Below are 22,583 nucleotides of genomic sequence, written 5' to 3' on the forward strand. Positions count from 1 at the left end.
GAAAAATAAATAAATAAAGTTAAAAACGTTCCTCGTTACTCCCTTTCATTCTTCTGAATTTTATTTCATTTGATCTTGCTTTTCCTTTGGAAAAATGCTCCCTTTCTACTCTTCCACCACAAGTAGATCTACGGGGATTCTTCTTTTCAGCGATTTCGATATGAAACTTTGGGATTGATTTGTATTTGGGGTAAAAGGAATCGAGACTCGAATTGGGAAATTTGGGTGTTGATTGCGGGTCTCTTAGGTCTCAATTTTGAAGTTCTGGTGTCGTTGTAGTTGAACGTTTTTTTTTTCTTTTTTGTTTTTCCTATTTGGGTACGTTTCTTTGTTGTTGTGATTGGAGTGGTGGAGATGGTTGCATTTGTGTGTCAAACACGCCGAGCTTTGTTAATACATCATGCCTAGCTACCTAGCATCTGCCGCCCTTTTCTTGATGTCGCATGATTAAATCCGTAAAAGAATAGTCTAATGTGCTATGGAATTAAAAAATTCAATTTCAGGAACGATTACACATTTGGTAACTTCTGCTGCTATGTTTTGTTTTGTGGGGCTCAAAACAAGAGAAAGAGAGAAAAGGGAAAACAAAATAAGACATGCTTCTTGATTTGATTTTGTGAACCACACTAAATTGATCCGAAAAAACAGAATGAATTTCTAAATGAAAACTTGCAGTTATCAAATCCTTACCTTTATAAATTACACATGCATGAAAAATTAAACTTGGCTCCGTGTCCCCCTTCTTCACATGCAAAAATCTACGGTGATCTCATCCAGAAGAAGACTAAGGATATGCTTTTCTGTATCCCTTATAACATCATATTTCTCGATAAATGCAACTGTCTCATCATTCCAACCTAAATCCCACATGCAGTTCATGTCTGGATGTCTATCATAAATATCATGTTCAAGCATTTTAGACAGGTAGTCCTCAACATCATCAGCTTGGCAACTTTTTTTCCTTCCGTACAACTTAAGCTTCTCCATGTCTTTATTCAGCTGCCTAATTAAGTCATCTAAGGATATTATGTTCATGCTTCCCATTGATATCCTTGAATAACAATGAACTTTGAGTTCCTGTAGTATCCCCTTTCTTTTCATCACTTCATACCCACAGTCTAATGTGAGTTTGCTACCTTCGTCTTGATTTTCCCGATCACCACCTTGAAGAACGTTAAATGGGATGTTGAGTTTGAAAAGTGCTTCTGCAGTGTTGACGAATAGTTGACTCATGACCAGAATCAACTTGAGGCAGTTTTCACTTTCTGTTAGTGGCTGTCGGATGCTTTTTTCCGAAATATTCAGGTTTGAGTTGTTAACACACAATCTCTTTTCATCAAGTCCTGCGATATTAGACGAATTTAAGTAACATCTAATACTTAAATTGATTCATTCCATCTATATTTTTTATTGAATTATTTCTTTTGCAACTTTTTGCCAATGATGAACCAGAAGAAAGATTATAACTATATGAAGGGCGAAGGAAGATAATGGACGAGAACTGGTAAAGGGAACTTTGTGAATGCATGACATGAGAAGCTATTTTATTTTTGGGAAATATAACTTGAATCTAAAATTATAGCTATACATACTCACCATTTGTTTTATGTAATTCGACTTCACCAGTTACGAATCCTTCATCTGCTGCCATAGGAGCAGCTTGATCTTGCAACGATTGCACATCTTGGCAATGCTATAAATTCATTCAACAAGGATTATGTTAGCTGCTTGTCACTGAATTTTGGTGTTTTCTTTTTCTTTCTTTTGGGAATAAATCTTGTCACCATTTAATTTTTATTTTGTGCTCAATATGTGATAGTTTCAGATGCTGGTAAAAAATAGCTTACCAAATCATTGGGAACTACTGCTACCAATTCTTGTTGGCTTTGAAGTTCTCCACCAACAGAACTGGATAATGTAGGAGGCAGTTCAGCTTCTTTATGGGGTTGGTGCCTCATATCCAATGGTTCAGTCACAGCCACAGATACTGGTTCATTGGAGTTAATGATGTGCACATCTGTTTCTCTGAGCATGCTAACCCTTTCATGTTCCGCTTCATTCAAAACTTGGAATTTGTCAGGAGTGGGAATCTGTTGTTTTCCTTGTTCAGTGATGAGCTTGGCTCCATTTCTTCCAGTCAACATTTGATCAATCTTTCCAGACATGTCAACTTTTTGTTTTCTAGTATTCTTTATTTTCTTGCTGGCCAGTTTATTGATGTGTTTTTCATCCATCAAAGTTTTGATGCCACTTCGCTTAGCTCGTTCAAATTCTTGATCTCTTGGAGAGGAAATTTGGCCTGACTTCCTATGGATAATTTCTTTTACATTCTCATTTGTGGCATTGGATGCTTCATCTCTGACTGGATCATAGTGATTAGTTAAGAAGCCCTCCGATTTCATAGAAGCGACATTTTTTTCTCCAGAGTTTTTCTTAAACAGTGTGACCTGGTTCGTGGATAGCTGCTTCTTCTGAGGATTGATCAATTGATGAGGGGATTTTGGTGAATTCATGGAAGTCATTTCACTCCTTCCTTGTGGTCTCATCATCAACATATGTTCTTCCCTCAGCTGGAGTTGCTGTTCTCTGCGATGCTTTTCTTCATGAGGCCCATTTTTGGAGAGTACATATGACTTTTGAACTCCAACATTGTTCCAAGGCTTCTTTTCGTTGTTCATGGCGAGTGTGTTTGTGTGTCTTTTTTCGGGCTGAACAATATTTCCATTGATTTCCTTGTCTTCCTGAGTTAAGGACTTAACTTGTGATCTTTCACGCACTTGTTCCAGCTGGGACAGCATATTGTTGGGAATTGGATCGTTGGTTCTGCCCTTAACTGTGCCTTTCTGTTCCCTGTTATTGTTATTTGGGTTATTCTGTTTTCTTCCTATTTCCTGAACATCCTTTTGACTTTCTCTGGTAAGGTTCTTTTGAGGGGAACTTTTAGTAGGCTTGTCTATTTTTATGCTGGGTTTGTCAAATCCTTTCAGTGTTTTTATTCCATTCCGAACAGCCACCTCAGAGCTAGTCTTCTCGACAAGCAAATTTTTATTTGCTCCAAATATCATCTCTTCACCCTGAGTTGAAGGCACTTTGAAGGCTTCTATCACTTTTTGGTTTTTCATAGGCATCAAATTATCCGTTTCTTTGCTCTTCAGTTCAGTCTTCTTAATGCTTCCTTTAGCAGTATGCTTGGGAGATGTTCCTTCTCTTTTCACTAGCATTGCCTGTTTTGATTCCTTTTCCACTTTGTCAGGAAGGATGTCCAGCCCCATTAGTTTGGCTATCACATTTGGAATCCTGCCCTTCTCTGGGTTGGAGGCCATCTGGTTTTTCCCTTCTGAAATAGCATTGACATTCTTAATGTCAGAGCTAGTTTTAGTTGATCGCTTCTGAGAAACTTGTTTCTTCACATTTTTGTTTTCATTATTTGAGTTTCTGCCTTCCTTAGAGCTGGTAAGAGTAATTGGCCTCTGCATGAAAATAGTCTTCCCAAATTGTTGGATGTTCTCAGTAGTATGCTTGTCAAAAGAGAGAGTTGGTTGTGCCAGTTGCATTTCCATCCCTGTGTCATTGTTATCATCATTATCCTCCTCTAATAGTGTTATTCTATTTTTCTTCTGTGATGTAATCATAAACTGTGAATTATTTTGCTGGTCTACTAGCATCCTGAGGGACTCTTCCAAATCAATAGCTCCTTGTAATAGTTCCTTTGCAAATTGTATTGAATATGAGTCCATGTTAAGACCATTGGAGCCGGCTCTCAATATCTGATTTAGTTTTTGTGCACCTTTGGATATCTCGTTTATCTGCATAGGGTAGTTGCTAGTTGAAGCAAATTGTCTTTCTGACATGCTGAATTCCAATGTTCCCCTTTTAATTTGGTGAAGGAAACCCATAATTGAATCATTCCTTCTTAGTTTCCCTCCATTCTCAAATGCAAAAGCCAGGGCAAGGGACAGATCACCCGTTTGCCTTGAGCTCTGAGCTTTCCCATATGGAACCATCTGATTGGAAATTTGCCCGTTGTTTACTGATCTGTAGCTTCTACTAGAACTATTCAGCATCTCCCCAGTTCTGGTACTGACCTGCAGAGCATCAAACAATTTAACCTTCAAAAATGTTTGCTGTCTGCTTTAATTTATGCATAGAATACGAAATGATAACTTACAATTTCAGTAGCCTTTGTATTTCTGGATCCTCTGTATGTTTGTTTGGTGTAAGCATATGCATCTGTTTGAACATGTTTAGCAAAATTACATCATATAAACCTCTCTCAAATATGTTTGAACAGCTGTTGTCATGCCACAAAATTCTCAAGTCTAAATCTATAAGTAATTTTGCTACACACGACGCAAGCACCCTGTTAATAGTGTGTGTGCTTCCAAGATCACAAAGTATAATTGTCCATTCCCATTTGTTGAATTTCTGTTTCCTTTAAGTAAATGGAACTAGAAAACGGAAACTGTAGGCTCTATCCAGTACTTCAATACATATATTATTTAAACTCTTTTCAATACATTATTATTCAGTAAAATCTCATGTACATATCACTAAATAACTTGTGTTCACTTCCTATTAGTTGGGCCAACATGAGATTTCACATGATTATAAGAATGCATAAAGAGAATACCAGAAGAGTGTAATACTTAAGTAAAATACTGCCTCACCGATGAAATTAGATAGACAAAAGGACAACACCTTTCCCGGAAATTTTTTCAATTTAAACCAACACATGTGCTTGGAAAAAACACTGACACAAACTCGTCAATGGTCTATTTGAAATATTATTGGGTAAGTGGGGAAGGTGGTTGGATGTTTGATTTGAAAGATAGCTTTCAACAAGGGATTTGAAATTTCTTGCTCAGGGAACAAAAGCAATCCCTTGCCCTATACCATTAAATATATGCCATATTAGCAGTAACATAAAAAAAGTGTAGTTAAAGACAGCAATGACCCACAGATCTGATGTGACACACTCAATAGCAAAGTACAGAGCAAAAACGGGAAAAAAAAAAATTAATCTTGAATACATCATAACTACTCCCTACTTCTAATGTTCGTAAAAATTTGCTCTATTAATTGCTCGTCTATTTTTGGCAGAAGTCTCATTTAACGACAATGAACAAACTTGGAACATGTATTGTATCATGCAGGCAAAGAAAGAGAGAGAAAAAGGAAATCCAGAACATAAATTGTGAAACGAAACAATCATATGTTGTTATTGATCAATTACAATACAACACATAAGAAACATAATGTTGCAGTAACATACATACCTATAGGCAAATGGTGGGATTGGTTTGAGCTCAGAGTCTGAGATGAAGCCATTCGTTCTTTCCTTAGGCGCAGATCATCCAGTAGCTTCTGGGCAAAATCTGATCTCTTGGCCATTTTGTCCGTAAGGGTAAGATTCAGGTTGGAATAATGTGTTGGGCGTATTTCTTTGTTTCACATTTGAGAGGAGGAGAAATGGTTGAGAGGGTACTATCAGAGTTGGGTGAGGGGTGTGGTCTGTCCTCTGTCATTGTGACTAGAGTAGACAGACTGAGAAAGATTGACGTCAAAGTTATATCTCTCTATCACTCACTGGGTGCGTGTATGTTGGTGTAAGCATCTCGCTTTTATTCTATTCTAAGCAATTCCTAAGGTCATATCTCATCTCAACATGCACCTTCCTTCCTAAGCTTCTTTCACTGCACATATATCTCATCGTGGGGCCAAACCTTATATTATTAAATACATGTGTCACTGCCATGATCTTCCTAGTCCTAGTGAGAGTGTGACAGACAAACCTTATCATTCTTAAACTTCTTTTATTATTCAATCAAAACAATTTTACTGAAGATCTTGGCACAAATGTTCTCTTTTTGTCGCATAATATTCTTTTGTTCTCTTTTGTTTCCGATTTTTTTTTTTTGTAATAATGATACCCAGGATTAAACTTAAAACTTCGTGCATATTACTCAAAATTTCTCACGACTATGTCAACCCTAGTGAGTATTTTGTTTCCTCCAAGATTTACATAGTGATGTGTTTAGATCAAACCGTGACAATTATCATACAATATTCTTATTTTAACTTACCACATTAGCAAAAATTAATTAATATTATTTAATTTTCAAATTATTTATAATCAAATCAATGTAAAGAGAAAACTGATAAATTTGTGTAAATATAATTATTTATAGCCGATAAAATAGCAATAATGGATATAAAAAATATTATTAAAAATGACTTTCGAATATTTTTTCTAAAAAGAAAAAAATATCTTCGTAATAAATATTATACAAAAGACAAATAAAATATTTATCTATAAAATAAAAAATGTCATATTTTTTCAATAACAATTATATATAAAAAAAAGAACAACATGGTTTATCAAAAAAATAATACTTATCACGGGCGTAGTGCGTTATATAGTTTTCGTGTAACACAAATTCGTACTACATATCATTTTCCAATATGATCCTTCAAAAGAAAATCCTTTTCCAATATGATGAAATATGTCAAAACGTCATGACTCTTTTATAAATAATTCAAGGCTATCGAAAATTGACTGCTACGTTCATGTTTAAATGTTCTCCACTTCTCACTTTCAAAGAATGGAAGTCAGGTATAAAAATGTTTATGTTGAATGAACAAAGCTTTTAAACTGAGTATTTATATACATTAAATTAATGATTATTTGTGATAAAAAAGTATATTTACATGGCACAATTTCATTTGAATATATATTAAAAATTCCATTAAAAAAAGTCAGAGGGACAAGCCCCCTAAGTCATAAAATAAGCCCTTCCTTGCTATCAACTGTGTTGGAAGGCCTGTTGATTTAATGAGTTAAAATACTAGTTTGCATAACATGTGAAGTCCCAGTAAAAAAAAAATTGAAGTATATTTTTTTTAGCATATATTTTTTATCATTTCATTGTTTATAGTTATGTAAATGTAATTTTCAAAAATTAATTATGATTCAATTAATCATTAGATTTGATATTGTGTTAGTTGTATAGTTTTTTAGTACTGTATAATGTATCTGCAATTTCTACGAGAAAATTATTACTCTGGCATTCGATTGGTGACTGTCAAAATCTAACTTTGAACTCACAGCCACCGTAATCATAATAGCGACACTTACACTTCAACTAGAGCTCACTAGTTCACTACGTAGTATTTATTTTTTCTCCCTTGTTTCTATAACAAATGCTCACACATCCTTGCCCATCTCAAATCTTGCAAAAATTGCTTCAACAAGGATATGAAACTAAGAATTCCATTTTTGTAATACAAAAAAGGCATCTATATGTTGCAGATTTCTAATACCTAAATATATGTTGCAGGGATGGCCCTAGTTTATGAGTATTATGTGTATAATAAATTGCCCCGTAACCTAAAATATGGTTAAAAAATAATTTATACCCCCACTAATTTATATATGTAAGTATTGACTTGTATCCACAACTAAAAATTCATGGATCCGTTAATGGAGGTCGATGGAGCTAGCGATGCACATGCATACATTTATGTTTCAACTTCCATTTTCATCTTTGGCTAGACAGGTGTGCATTTATTAAAAACACACATTCAAATCCTGAACATCTTTACCAACTTGGTAAGTGGTATTTATTTGATTTCTTTTCATCGAATTATTGACTGGAGATTAGTGACGTTTCTAGATGGACATAGAAATTGAACAACCAACAAATTAAGTTGTACTATACATCTATTTTCTCGCTCATCACTAAATTTCCACGTTGACTGTACGTACTTCTTAATGAATCGTTCAATTGCTTGACTGCTTAATATAAACAGTTAAAGTTATCTTATCATTAATAAAATTGATCAAAAATATGGGCCGGGTCATTGTTTAATCATGTAGCAAAATATTTGTTAAAGAGATTATAACTTTAAATATATAAAAATAAAGTTCTTTACTTCTTGCATCCTCTCTAACCGTGTGTCAGAACTTTGTTTATAAAAGAGAGTCGCGGATTCATGTATTTTCTCGGTGTAATTGTAGGGGATATGTATCTATTTTAATTTTATCGCTTCCTTCACTTTACTACTTGTAGTAAAAGGCGTGAAAAGAAGGGGAAAAAATCCTCTTCATTTCTTCCGTTTCTATGGTTTTAAAAAAAAAATAATACTCTTTTTTAAATGTGTACATTGTTGATTTCATTTATTAACCCAAAACTTTAGTAATGGAAGCAGGGACGGAGAGATCTAGGAGCGTATCTTAGGGGTCGGGATTTTTTTACATAATTATTTAAATAATTAATTTTTGATAAATAATTATTTAATAAACAATAAGTTTGAAAAAATATTTATTATTAATTTTATGGATAAAATTAGAGACTTTAGCTTAATTATAAATTTTATCATCCAATTTTCATTATTTTACGAATTTTATCACTTAAATTTTTATTTTTGTCCATTTTATTATATATGGTTGATGTGTCACTAGAGAAGTTAAAGATATCGTTTTGTTCAAATTAAGGTGATAATTAAAATAAAATTATGTAAAAGTAATTATTTATTTGTTGTTTTGTGATAATGATTAAAATTATTATCATTTAAAATAAAAAATAGTTTCAATTTGATGTTTCTTTAAATATTAATTATTAAAAGTTAAACATTTAAACAATTACAATTACAAGGGAAGAAAAAAAAGTTAGTTAGTCTCCCTTCTTTAATAGGTTTTTGGATCCATCCTAATTTTGTTACCAAAATGATGACAAATAAAATTTGTAAAATGTGAAAGTTAAATAGTAATTTTTTTCCAAAATATGACAAATAAAATTTGTAAAATGTTGAAAGTTAGATAGTAAAATTTGTGGAAAAAACTTGGTTAGTAAAATTTGTAAAATTATGAAAGTTGGATAATAAAATTTGCAAAAATAAAAATTAAGTGATAAAATTCACAAAATAATACAAGTTTGGTGATAAAATTTCTAATTAAACCTATAATCTACTACTAGAAATTTTTTAATTAAATACCCACTCAAAAACTTATTTTTTATAAATTTTTGTTTTCTGGTATATACACAAAGCATCTTTTATATATATATGTGTGTGTGTTAATTAGTTAAATGGTCAAGTTTATTAAAAAAATTATCTTAACAGAAGCCTTCGACATCAACTTATTTATTTATTAAATGTCACATTTGACTTTTTTTAATTAGTTTCCTGAAATTTTATTTATTTTTTAATTAGATTCCTCTGTGCTCTAATTAAAATTAAAAATAATTCAAAGATGTAATTAAAAAATCGTGAATCTCTGCAGTTCAATATTATCACCTCAGCAAGTTCTAAATTGGTTGGAAAACTAAGAATATTGAGTTTAGAATATACAAAGATGTAAGAAAATTGGCATGTAGAGGTTGACAATTTTTTAATTAAGTCTTTAAACTATTTTTCATTTTAAAATAAGTTCTTAAACTATTTACGTAAATTAAATCCTTAAACTTATATTTATTTTTTGTTTTTTTAAAGTAGACATAAAAACTTAATTAAAAAATAAATACAAGTTCAGAAATCTAATTAAGGTTCAGGCTAGGATGAACCATCTCATAGATGATGCAGGTGAAACACCAAAAATGATCTATTGTAATACATTATTTTGACGTGTTAAATTTATCTCATAGTGCTTGTTTGTTTGCGATGAAAGTTTGAGGTGAAAGTTGAAGATGCCATGAAAGTAGCTGAAAGTTGTTTCTTTCTGTTGTTCGTTTGCATGAAAAATGTCGTTTAAATTTGTAAAAAGTGGTGAGACCTATTTATATTATTTTTTCCTCAAAACTAAGGTAAAATAGGGACGAAAGTGTATAATTTGTCCTTGTTTACATAATTGCCCTCAGCACCTTGCGGGTCTCATGACCATCCCAACTTCAATTATGAGGAAAGGAGCATAAACATATTATATTATGAGGAGCATAAATTCGATTATGGGGAAAAGACCGTGAGCATATTCAATTATGCTTTTTTCATATTTGATTACGGATCCTCTGTGTCAAATTCAAGGCCATATTTCGAAATTGATTATGCACCTTTCCTTTTTTTTTTTTTATAGCAAAACAATAATAAATTCGTGCTTAGAAAACTTGATTATATATATATATATATATATATATATATATATAACAAAATAAAATGTTATTTAATATAATATTTTAAAAGGAAAATAATAATTAATATCATACAAAAAATAACTTATTTTAGAATTATTTATAATCTAACAAGTTAAAAAAAAGTAATTAATTTTTTTTACACAATTATCTAATCATAATATATCATATATAATAAATTTATTAATTTTTAAAATAATTTAAATGATGATTTATTATTAGACAACTCACCTAAAAAAAATACAAGCCCACATGAATAAAATTGAAATTGTACAAATGACTCATTTAGTTTTTTTTTAATTTATGATCTACTACATCCTTTCTTTTCTCTTATTTCACATCTATATCTCTATCGAAGACAACCGCATTTTTGGGTCTCTTTCAAGTTTCATCACTCTTTCTTTTTCTTTTTATTCATTTTTTTTTCTCAATCTTTTTTTATCTTCTTTTTCATCACAAACGAACACAGTCATGAGTATGTACGCGGTTAGGAAAACGGTGGGACGAACTAGGCGCTCCTCTTACCAACGATTTTCTTTCTATTATGACTTCCGAGTTATTGAGTGTAGCATAACAAGCATGTCATATTTCATTTACTAAAGCGAATCAAGTAGAGGCTCAACAATATTTATCCATCATTATCACTTTTTTTTATTTATATTTAACTTTAAATTCATGTTTTCTTAAATCCAATCAATTATAAATCATTCCTTTTTTTCCTATTAAAATTGTGTTTTCAAAATTACAAATCACTTTTTAATCCCTAAAAGTAATACTAAGTCTCTTACCGTTTAAATTATTACTGCAGCTTCTGATATTTACTTTACAAGAGTTTAATATACTTCCTTGTCTATACCAACAAATCGTTGGTCTGCATTGGAATTAAATCCTGTCTTTTAAAATGAAGTTTTGAATTTAAGTATTGTGAACGAAAAAAAAATGATTGAAAAGAAAAATTATGTTAAAGATAATTAATCAATTTTTTTTAGATTAATAATCAACAAATTTAATAAATATTTTACACTAACATATTATTAACAAAAAAATATAAACATGTAAATTATCATTTTTCATTTTATTTTTAGTCATGTTGTTTATTTCCATTAAAAAAATAATTAATGTAACAAACAAAGGGTGTGATATGATTTTGTCACATCTGTAAATCATTGTCACATTAGTAGTGACATCAAAGGAATTAAAAAAAATTACAAAAATTAAAAATGAAATCAAACAAAACTTTTAAGGACTAAAAAAAAGAGAATTTACAATAAAATAAAAAACTTATAGGGACAAAAAATAAAAATGAAAACTTACAAAAAAATTAAAAAAATACATTAACTAAAAGAAGAAAAAGTGACATATTTATAGACAAACATATATTTAAGTTTTAAATATCATGTACACATTTAATTTAAATCAAGTGTGTATATAACCCTTTCCAACCCATATCTTAACTTGGTGGACATGTATAGAGGTAGAAGATGCAATAGATTTTTGAAATCCTATCTTGGTTTCTTAATCATGTTTATCTATTATCCACCTATCCGTGAAAGAATTATGCTTATTCTCCACATAAATATGCATTCAAGATTCTAGAAATGACCGTGCTAGAGAGAAATAATTAATTGCATTTTGTGACTTACATATATGCCATGTGATTATATTCTAATCATGTGGTAGATACCTTGACTTGTCAGGGTATACGTTCACGTGTTTTGGAACAAAGATGAGACTATCATGTTGATGTCATCCATGATTGTCGACTTTTTAGTAATTCTCACACAACGACACTTCACTTATACTTCTTGTTGATTATAACTCTTTACCCGTTAAAATCCTTTATAAGTAGTCTTTTTCAAGATCTTGACAACTTAGCTACTTTTCAGGATCAATGATTATTCTTACAAGTCAATACAAAATTTCTTAGCATGTTTTGTCTTACTCACATTTTTTAGAAAACTTTATAGAATGTCACTTATTTCATAACTACTAAATCAAACATACTTAATTATAAAATTCTAAAGTGATGAACTACCGAAAACTATATATATTTTATTGGTATAAATAGTACTAATTAATTATTTTAAGTTATCATCAATTATATAGTCCAATACTAACACAATTTCTGAATCTCTTCCATTCCAATGTGATTCATCTAGGATTTTATAGAGGTGATGTTTAAGACCTTCTTGTCTCTTACGTTTTGTATTCAAACTTCACCACAAAAAAATATTTAATTTGTTAGATATTTTTGCTATTATCTTTCACATCAATTATTTTTAATGTGAAAATTGTCATATTTTTTTTTTGCAAAAGACAAATATTTCAAAATAAAATATACTCAAATGACATATTCGTAAACACAAACATTTTTTTTTTAAAATTTTAATCATTATAATTCTTTTTTTAAATCTCCGTAAGTTATGTTTTTTAAGTTCATGAAATTTTTTTAGTTTCTTTGACATTATTATTGATGTGACATGACACGCAGCACAAACTCTTATATCAACTATTACTCAATACACATTCAATATATATATATATATATATATATATATATATATATATATATATATATATATATATATATATATATATATATATATATATATATATATATATATATAAGCATACCTTTGGATTCAAACTTTATTTTATAAAAGAAAAACACTCAACAAAAGAAAAAGAGACAAGTATGTGTGTTTATCAAACTTTATAATCAATTTGATCGCGCAAAAGGAAGTGGAAATTCGAACGTTTGATACAGGACATCCAGTTTGAGACAAAATGGGGTGGGGGCCAGGGGGTGAGGTTAATGGGTTATACAATGCATGCATTCTGCATTGATGTTTAAATAGGTTCAACATATTTAATGAAAGCTAATAATGATCATTTTATAATATCAATAGGTGTTAATAAAGAAACAAATAAGTTATTTGAATTCAGGAGTACTATAGACCAAATCCACCTTATGATGAGGAAATATTGATTTAGTTGTATGAAATAAATTTACATGGTTTTATTTTTCTTTTTTCTTACTTAAAAGTTAAAAATATATGATGTCTGATTTTACAAGCAGAACATTTAATACAATCAAGATTTATATAGTAAAAGTATTGCTAGAGAATAAGTTAATACGGAATATAATATTTTTACATAAAAATCTTACTAGTTATTAATATGATGATTGGTAGATTTGTTCTTACCATCTATTCGTATATTTCATAATGTAGTTTTGGTAAGTTAAGATATCGTATTCAATATAGGCAGAAAAATTTCCAGAAAGTTGAATGCTCATATTTGATACCCAATCTTGCTTTAATAACTGAAACAACCCTACGTTGTACTTTTCCTATACTGGCTTGTAATTTAGATCGCCAAAAAAAGAAAGCGGGGAGAGTCTGTCATAAATTCTGAACATTAAAATAAAAACGGAAGAAAAATGACGGATTTGTTTCCAATAATTGCATATTTTGGGGAATGATGAATTCTTGTGTATATATATAATAAACGCATAATATTTGGTTACTTAATTGATAAGAATAGTGAATTTGGACAAATGATCCATCCAGTCGTATGAAGAAGAGCATCAGGAATGGCCTCTGAGCTTGCGGAAGAACAAGCTAGCAGTTTGCCAGATAACTAAGTGTGCTGGACTTTTAAAAAAAAACCCACCCCTTACACAGTCATTTAAAGAGATCAATACCCCACCCACCCCTTTACATACATACATACGTACTCTAGTTCCCATATTTAAAACCTCCCTTGCTGGTGCTTCCTTAACTTATGGCTCCATCTACACGTACGTTGCAATAATAGTACCCTTCTGAATAGTTTGTTATACACACCCTTGCATTCCCCAGCTTCCTGAGTTCTTTTCATTCCCAGTACTCCCGCAAGAAAGTTGCAAAGATCCTTCATCCTGGTACGCCACTTTTCCAAACCCTCTTCTCTTAGCAATACTATTAAGTGAAGATCGAGTGGTTTATTTTTCTATCTTTCTTAGGTTGGTTCACTCAATCAATCAAAACCCAAACCAAACCAAACATTTACTTTGCTTTTGCACGTAAGTCACTCACTCAATCGCTCAAACCAGGTGGGTACGTGTTTGCATTCCTATTCAAAAGCAGCATGAGCCAGCCAGCATGCTTAATTGTCTTATTCGTAGCTAGCAACCAATTCATGAAACCAAGTCACAAGGCAACTCAAATTTTGTCGCTTAATTTGTTCTATTCACAGAAAATAAAAATAAAAAATGGAGTACGGTAGCGGAGGCGGTGGGTCACAGTCCCCAGGGGAGCAAGATGGCTCAGATTCCCAAGAGAGGAGGAAGCGCTATCATCGTCATACTGCCAATCAGATTCAGAGGCTTGAGTCGTAATTAAGCCACCACCTTCGTTTGTTTGCACTCCTCCTCCTTTTACTTATTATTATTATTGCTTTCTACCTCTTTACTCAATATTGTTTCAGAATGTTCAAAGAGTGCCCCCATCCGGATGAGAAACAAAGGTTGCAATTAAGCAGGGAGTTAGGCCTGGCCCCGAGGCAGATCAAGTTCTGGTTCCAAAATAGGAGGACCCAAATGAAGGTATATACATTATTCATGTGGATGTCCCGACATGCATAGGATTTGATGTGATATCATCATTATATATGCATGCATGTCTAGTGACTTTAATTTGTTTCGATCTTCAGGCCCAACACGAAAGAGCTGACAATTGTGCTCTTCGAGCTGACAATGACAAGATACGTTGCGAGAACATAGCCATCAGGGAGGCCTTGAAGAATGTTATCTGCCCTTCTTGTGGTGCCCCACCTCTCAATGACGATTGTTATTTTGATGACCAAAAGTTGCGATTAGAGAACGCCCACCTCAAAGAAGAGGTCAATGGCATGCATATATATCATCAAATTAAATTAAATCAAAACTTGTCTTTGATTTCTTTTTTACTAACTGGTCAACAATTTAATTTGCAGCTTGATAGAGTATCTAGCATTGCTGCCAAGTACATTGGAAGACCAATTTCCCAACTCCCGCCGGTCCAGCCTATTCATATATCGTCTCTGGACTTATCAATGGCGAGTTATGGAAACCAAGGGATGGTTGGTCCTGCTCCTTCTTCCCTTAATCTTGATCTTCTTCCTGCTGCAGGGACTTCCTCATCATCCATGCCTTATCATCCCCCTTGCCTTTCGGACATGGACAAGTCCCTCATGTCAGACATTGCTTCCAATGCCATGGAAGAATTTCTAAGGCTCGTGCAGACAAACGAACCCTTGTGGCTTAAATCAAACGTCGATGCTAGAGATGTTCTTAGTTGTGATGCCTACGAAAGAATGTTCCACAAGCCCAATACTCGCCCCAAGAATCCTAACGTTCGCATTGAAGCATCCCGAGATTCTGGAGTTGTATTAATGAATACTTTAGCTTTGGTTGATATGTTTATGGACCCAGTAAGTTGATCTCGATCATCTCTTTGTGTAGAACAGCACGTGATTGGGTTTTCTAAATTGCTGATCAGTTCTCATAATTGATTTTGCAGAACAAGTGGATACAACTTTTTCCCACTATTGTCTCTGTGGCAAGGACTATTCAAGTCATATCTTCTGGGATGATGGGCAGTTGCAGTGGTTCTTTACAATTGGTACATAAAGAGCATCTCCGATACCAATCTTACAACTAGGATTTTAAGTTATTTGTTAGGGTTCCACATGTCACTCAAGATTTTTTTTACTCCAATCAAAATCTAACTAAGAATTTTAATTGGATTTCATATGTCATTTCCCATATTTCTAATTTTATATTTTTTTCTTTAAAATGATAATTTATTTATATTTTTTACTTTCAAATGATAAGTATACCAAAAAACATATATTCTTAAAATGTAATTTATTTCTCCAAAACAAAAATTCATTACATTAATTTTGGGTTCACAATAAATTAAAAATTATGAAAATAAATTACAATATATTAAAAATGAAGAAAAAATACATAACAATAATTATTTAAAATAATTTTAATTCACTTCAATTGTAAATGTTAACAATTCAGCTACAAATAATGGGAAACGGTAAAAATAAATAGCTTCTCAACAAAGGTCATTTCATTGCCTTTCTATTAAAAAAATCTCTCTTTTTTTTTTTCACTCTCTCACAGCAACATTTCAGCAATTCAATCTTAAGTTGTGTAAATTATTTTATGAATGAATGTTTGACGCACGCCCATTTCCCTCAATGCATGCAACTTCAGATGTATCAAGAGTTGCAAGTGCTTTCTCCACTTGTTTCAACTCGGGAGTTTTACTTCCTGCGTTACTGTCAGCAAATTGAGCAGGGAACATGGGCAGTAATGGACGTTTCTTATGATTTTCCCCAAGATAGCCACTATGCTCCTCAATTTCGGTCTCATCGTTGTCCTTCTGGTTGCTTGATCCAGGACATGCCTGATGGGCATTCCAAGGTACGTAAATGTTTAAACAATATCTGATGTGACATTTATTTATAGTTACTCTTCTAACTTGTAGGCTGTCATGTAGATTACTTGGGTTGAACACGTAGAGATTGAAGATAAGACTCTTCCTCACCGGCTTTATAGAAATCTTATTTATAGTGGGATGGCATTTGGAGCTGAAAGATGGCTTACTACCCTCCAGAGGATGTGTGAAAGACTTACTTATCTGATGGCTACAAGCAATCCTACCCGGGATAATCTAGGAGGAGGTATATCACCCATCTTTGTGATCATGTAATGTTTAATTATTTTTCTTGCGATAACACGGGATTTTAATTTCAGTAATTTCATCTCCTGAGGGCAAGAGGAGCATGATGAAACTTGCTCAAAGGATGGTCACCAATTTTTGTGCCAACATTAGCACATCAAGTGGCCATCGATGGACCACGCTCTCTGGATTGAATGAAATCGTAGTAAGAGTCACTGTCCACAAAAGCTCAGATCCTGGACAACCTAATGGTGTGGTGCTAAGTGCAGCCACTACTATTTGGCTCCCCACCCCTCCTCACGCTGTCTTTAATTTCTTCAAGGATGAAAACAAAAGACCTCAGGTTGACATATATAGTCAACTTAATCGACTTATTTGATTCATGTTGTGACCTAGGAGAGGTTTTCTAAAGTTTTTTATTCTTATTTTTTATTGTTCGTATAGTGGGATGTTCTTTCCAACGGTAATGCCGTTCAAGAGGTTGCCAACATAGCAAATGGTTTGCACCCTGGTAACAGTATATCAGTTCTTCGAGTAAGACGGTCTTCTTCCAAACTCGATTATATTGCATTTTATTTTTGTAGGATTCCCAGTTTTACAAATAATTTCTACCTTGTCCATTTGCATATATAGGCTTTCAACAACAGTACTCAGAACATGTTAATACTACAAGAAAGCTGCATAGATTCCTATGGTTCATTTGTGGTTTATTGCCCAGTTGATCTGCCATCCATCAACTTAGCAATGAGTGGTGAAGACCCTTCATACATTCCCCTACTACCAAATGGATTTACCATTTTGCCTGATGGTCAGCCTGACCAGGAAGGAGATGATGGAGCATCAACCAGCTCTAACAACGCAAACAGGAATATAGTAAGGTCTGGTGGTTCACTAGTTACAATTGCATTCCAAATTCTTGTGAGCAGCTTGCCATCTGCTAAACTCAATATGGAGTCGGTGACAACTGTTAACAATCTTATTGGCTCCACTGTCCAGCAAATAAAGTCTTCCTTAAGTTGTCCTACCCTACCTAGCTAGTTCCTGATGCATCAATTTGCTCATGCCATCCTTAAATATATATGCTCTCCATATATAAGTGGTTCAGACTTCACGATCTATTTCTGCTTGATGGGAGAAGTAATATTTTTTGGTTTAGTTGGGACTTTGAATGCTTTCTCATCTGAAGAAAAAGCCTCATTATTTACTATTGCTAGTTGTTGGAGTGGTGGTGGTGGTAGAGCTAGCTGTTTTTTTATTCAAGGTTGAAGTTGTGTTACATTTCACATCAACTACCATAAATTTTTTGGGTGCATGTGTGGGTAAGGCTTTTATTTGTTTCCTAGTTTGCTTATTAGCTTTGAAAGTAGTAGAATTCTTAGAAGGAGTCAAGAACGAACCATATATGGCCTTTATCTTCTCCACATTTCCAGATTAACCAACAGTCGAAGAAAAATGTGTATGGTTCGGGTATTGACTTCTGTTCATGATTTTAATGTTCCCCCTTGGTTGTAATAACTCATTTTTTCTCCCAATATAAATTGAAGAAGAAAAAGAGAAGTGTGAATGAAATCATATGCGAGGTGGTGGAGGCAGATAGATATTGACAGTTTGGATGCTTTTTCGACTTGACATCATTAGTGCTCCCCATGTATTTTCAAGATAATATTGAATTTTGAATAAAAGTTTGGTTGAGTTGTAATTTTTGTCTTATTACTTTAATGATTTTGTATATTTTATCTTTTAAGCGTTTTTTATCCCTTTGAATTTTTTAATAGATTAGGACTATTTAGGCAAAACTTTATTCCATCAATTTCATCCCTACTCATCACAAATGGAAAGTTTTCACTTTTTTTCAAGAGGCAAGAGTTTTCACATTCCTTCTATACCAAGAATTACAATAGGTTCTTAATCAATGTTGTTCAAGTTAAATCTGATTTTGACAATAATTTTATTAGGTGTCTATAAATGCATGATAAACATTAAAAAAAGTTATTAAAAAATACTATAAAAAAACATTGAACACTTTTTTTAAATAATAATATATATTTAATATTTTTTCACTGTATAACCATGGGTACATAAAAAATGATTGCATAGATTCTTTTAGGCATATACTAACCAGTGTTGTCAAGAAAGTAAAAAAGAAGGTTTTTTTTTATTGAAATACTCAAAAAATTATTTTATGAATTTTAAATGTATTTTCATATCGTTTTTAATAAAAATAAAATCTCTTTTAATTCCTTAACTAGCGCCCGTTTGCAAGATCCTTTCTTTTAATATTGGTTTTGAATTTAATGAGGTAAGACATGTTGAAATACAAGCTTTTTTTGGTTCAGGAGAGTAATATTGTCAAAAATAATCTTGTAATTGTATTGAAAATTAATCAGATTCAATTAACTTGTATTATTTTTTAGTTTTTTTATAGTTCTACTATTACTTTTTATTAACAAATAAGTTTTATATTGTGAACATTTGAATCGACTTTTTTAATATAAAAAATAATATAATTGTTAATATAACTTTTTATATAATAAAAAATTTCTCCTCCAAATTTACTTGTGCACCACACGAGTACTATCTAGTTTAATTATACAATGGTAAATAATTAGTTTTTATTCGTAAGAATAATAAACAAGTTTTAAAAGATTAACGTATCAGATTCAACCAACTTGAGTTTGACCCTTTGATATATAAGGTAATTACTTTAATTTTAATATAGAAAAGGTAATTTAATTATATTTATATCAACGTTAATCTAATTAGTTTCGAAAAAGCAACTTGCACAAAATGAAAATGCATTTCTGATTTATATTATGTCAAAATGAAAAAAAATACAATTTTCTTTATATACTAGGAGGCTAGGAGAACACACCTCACTATAAAAATGAAAATTCTTTTTCATTTTGATAATAGAAAATAGAAACTCATTTTTAGGAAGAAAAAAAATATGAAGGGGGGGGGGGGGCAATAGCAAAAGTGATGTGTGTGAGAGTGATAATGGCTGAACAGAAGGTGAGTGGGCCTGTCTAACAATGAAAAAAGCCCACAAATATATAATTGAAATAGAAAAGACGGTGATTGTATTGTTTGGGGCCGGGTCGACTCGAGGAAGAGAACTGAGAAGCAGAGCAGCGGTGTGGTTGATTGGGATGTCGGATCCGTACGAGCGGGTGAAAGGAGGAAGATTAGCATTCAAAGGAGGAATCCTTGCCAGTCGCTCCAAATCCATTGACAAAAAGGGGAAGAAGAAGAAGAAGAACAAGGGCAAGGACAACGACAACAACCCTAACCCTAACCCTAACCCTGAAGAACAGGAACTGGAACAGGAACAGAAACAGGAGCAGGAAGAAACCCCCCTCCTCGAGGACGAGGGCGAGGGATCTGAATACACCATCGATGCGGCCAAGCGTATGAAGTACGAACAACTGTTCCCTGTCGAAGCCAAGAAGTTCGGTTATCAACCCAAAACCAACTTCAAGTCAGTTGAGGATGCCCTCGATGATCGCGTCAAGAAGAAGGCTGATCGCTATTGTAAATAGTAAGTCTATACTTGGTTCTATCAAATGTGTGCTTTCAGATATTCATTCTTACGGATGCCATGAACCATGCTGCCGTAATTGTAATGGATCAATATTATGCTTCACCTGTCTCAGTAACACTCATTCGTCCTCTTAACTTTTTCTCTGCTATTGTATTGCTTCCAACTAGTGTCCGATACTGATACATAGTTTTTATATTCCGTCAAACATATTGTGCTTTTCTCTTTTACCCCCATAACTTCAGTTAATCCCCTTTGTAATTTTTATCATCTACTCACAAGGGAAATTTGTTATTTCATTCCACGGTGATTGAAAATGGTTGCAGCGTGAAACTCGAAATTTGCTAGTGTCCTAAACACAATTAGGGTTGAATTATGTGATACGATGCAGGTACCATACAAGCTGGATACGGAGATACGTCAATTTTTTTATTTTTTTTTATAAATTACGGATACAATATGTTAAATGAAAAGTTAAAAAAATATATGGATACAAAATAAAATGCAATTATGTTTTTAGTCTACCAAATAGGCAGAGGTCTTCTAAAAAATCTTGTTGATACAATTTTCTTCTTTGTTGATAAAAAAAAAAAATAAGGATGCAAAATACGGGTAAAGAAAGTTCTATTGAGTGGAAAAATAAATTTATTAAATAAAAACATGGTTTCAGCAAAGTTGTATTGAAGTTGCCCTTAATTGTGTGTCCTCATCTGTGGTGTTGGTGCTAACTTAGGAGGTTGCTCTATGCTTGTTGCTGAGCTAAAAGGCTATTCAGTTTGGCCTAAGACTCGCCTGGTTTAGGGGATTCCGGAAAATCAGAGTTGATTCAAATTCCTTGCTAGCTATCAAGCTTCTGATGCAATGGCCAAACACGCGATGGATGAAGATTTTAGATTTCATGTTTTTTATTATGCTCTTAATTTTATTGTGGATGCTGCAAGAGTTGATATAGCTCGGATTTGTTTTTCTAGAGGCTTTTAGTCTCTCCTTATGCAATTCACCAAATATTTTGAAGCATGGTTGAGACATTTTTATTTTTAAAAAATTAAGTTAAAATTTTAAAATATAAAAGTCAGAAAAATGGGTCAAACAAATTATTTTTATGCCGACGTATTGAAGTTGTGTTTTACAATTTTTTTTTGTAAAAAAAACCAGATACTCTTTGGATACGTATCCATACGACACTGTTACTTTTTATTTTTGAAGTATTCTGACTTCATAAGTGTTGAACATCACATAGGTTGACACTCAATAATCAGTTGTTGATCACATCCAAAAAGTTCCTTTATCGCCATGTTGACATTAAACACAGCATGTTTCATTTCGGAGGAAGAGCTTCCACCCGAGCATGCTACTTTTCATGTTGCGATACTCATTAATCAATTCCCACACTATCACTGCAACTTTAGGGCTGTGTTTGGTATAAAAGAAAAGAAAAAGAGTAGATGAAAATTAAAGAAAAGTAAAAATAGGTGAGAAATAAAGTGATATGTAAAGTTATTTGGTTGAAGAGAAATAAAAAAGAGATGATGGAAGAGATAGAGAGAAGAGTGAAAATAAGTGAGAAATAATATGGATTCCAACATTTTTTAACTTATTTCTCTCTTACCAAACCACCATCACTCATTTTCATCCTCTCAATATTGTTTCTCTTTTCAGAAAACAAACAACACCCTAAAGGAATGACATCCTTTGTGCCAAGTCCCTGCAATAACATAACTCGTGTAAATAAGTATCAAAGTCTTTTTAAGCTTTTCTAATTTTAATTTAATTAAAATATTGTGCTCTTATATGACAGAATATCTCCTGAAAAAAATGACAGAATAGAGATTTAATTGATTGTCAATGTAAAACAAGTTTGCCCTTTTAATTAATGAAGTTAACTACAAGTTTACAAAAGGACTAGAGTCATCGAGGTAACTAGAAAAACAAGTTCTCACAACATTCATAATTTCTACATGGTTGATTTCCAGTGTGTTGCTCTACAGGCTTTACTTTTTTATTCTAGCAAAGATGTAATGTATACTACAGGATATAAGTTGAAACTTGAAACTAAAGCATGTTTGAAACAACTTAACAACCTATAATTTCAACTGTTTTATTTTTTAAAAGGTTGTTTCCAAAATAAACTGAATGTTTGGGATCCTAGCTTTTTTTTTCCTCAGTTGTTTTCATATGTAAAAGCTGTTTTTTTTACATCCAAAC

The 22,583-nt window shown here is 32.4% G+C and overlaps 3 protein-coding genes across 6 annotated transcripts; 2 read left to right on the forward strand and 1 right to left on the reverse strand.

The window, feature by feature from the left end:
• Window positions 1-579: 579 nt before the first annotated feature.
• LOC102668494 (uncharacterized) lies at window positions 580-5,658 on the reverse strand. The gene is made up of 5 exons (XM_006584858.4): window positions 5,277-5,658; window positions 4,169-4,230; window positions 1,848-4,085; window positions 1,597-1,693; window positions 580-1,343 (listed from the first exon to the last, which is right to left on the reverse strand). The coding sequence occupies exons 1-5, from the start codon at window positions 5,389-5,391 to the stop codon at window positions 745-747; spliced, it is 3,111 nt and encodes a 1,036-aa protein (XP_006584921.1). The 5' UTR covers window positions 5,392-5,658; the 3' UTR covers window positions 580-744.
• Window positions 5,659-13,904: 8,246 nt separating this feature from the next.
• Window positions 13,905-18,532, forward strand: LOC100796808 (homeobox-leucine zipper protein HDG11). Of its 4 annotated transcripts, none has more exons than XM_006584860.4 (12): window positions 13,905-14,046; window positions 14,128-14,221; window positions 14,361-14,498; window positions 14,592-14,709; window positions 14,817-15,005; window positions 15,099-15,575; window positions 15,665-15,766; window positions 16,372-16,581; window positions 16,658-16,841; window positions 16,915-17,183; window positions 17,285-17,374; window positions 17,474-18,532. In XM_006584860.4, the coding sequence occupies exons 3-12, from the start codon at window positions 14,377-14,379 to the stop codon at window positions 17,876-17,878; spliced, it is 2,166 nt and encodes a 721-aa protein (XP_006584923.1). In that variant the 5' UTR covers window positions 13,905-14,046; window positions 14,128-14,221; window positions 14,361-14,376; the 3' UTR covers window positions 17,879-18,532. The 4 variants fall into 4 exon arrangements, with proteins under 4 accessions (XP_006584923.1, XP_006584922.1, XP_006584924.1 ...); XM_006584859.4 differs by having other exon boundaries at window positions 14,128-14,217; XM_006584861.4 differs by having other exon boundaries at window positions 14,128-14,187.
• A 1,390-nt stretch (window positions 18,533-19,922) lies between these two features.
• LOC100500388 (uncharacterized) lies at window positions 19,923-20,689 on the forward strand. Its single transcript, NM_001250346.3, has one exon. It carries the CDS (start codon window positions 19,990-19,992, stop codon window positions 20,377-20,379), a length of 390 nt encoding a protein of 129 aa, NP_001237275.2. The 5' UTR covers window positions 19,923-19,989; the 3' UTR covers window positions 20,380-20,689.
• Window positions 20,690-22,583: the final 1,894 nt, after the last annotated feature.

This window comes from Glycine max, chromosome 8, assembly GCF_000004515.6.
Source record: "Glycine max cultivar Williams 82 chromosome 8, Glycine_max_v4.0, whole genome shotgun sequence".
NCBI lineage: Eukaryota > Viridiplantae > Streptophyta > Magnoliopsida > Fabales > Fabaceae > Glycine > Glycine max.

Excerpts from the sequence above, each read along its gene's own strand:
- LOC100796808 (XM_006584860.4), top strand. The coding sequence starts at position 14,377 with ATGGAGTACGGTAGCGGAGGCGGTGGGTCACAGTCCCCAGGGGAGCAA. Across the intron at positions 14,499-14,591 it reads CAGATTCAGAGGCTTGAGTC|AATGTTCAAAGAGTGCCCCC; the intron begins GTAATTAAGCCA and ends ATATTGTTTCAG. Across the intron at positions 15,006-15,098 it reads ACGCCCACCTCAAAGAAGAG|CTTGATAGAGTATCTAGCAT; the intron begins GTCAATGGCATG and ends TTTAATTTGCAG.
- LOC100500388 (NM_001250346.3), top strand. The coding sequence starts at position 19,990 with ATGTCGGATCCGTACGAGCGGGTGAAAGGAGGAAGATTAGCATTCAAA.
- LOC102668494 (XM_006584858.4), bottom strand. The coding sequence starts at position 5,391 with ATGGCCAAGAGATCAGATTTTGCCCAGAAGCTACTGGATGATCTGCGC. Across the intron at positions 1,694-1,847 it reads CAGTAGTTCCCAATGATTTG|CATTGCCAAGATGTGCAATC; the intron begins GTAAGCTATTTT and ends ATGAATTTATAG. Across the intron at positions 1,344-1,596 it reads CGAATTACATAAAACAAATG|GACTTGATGAAAAGAGATTG; the intron begins GTGAGTATGTAT and ends CTAATATCGCAG.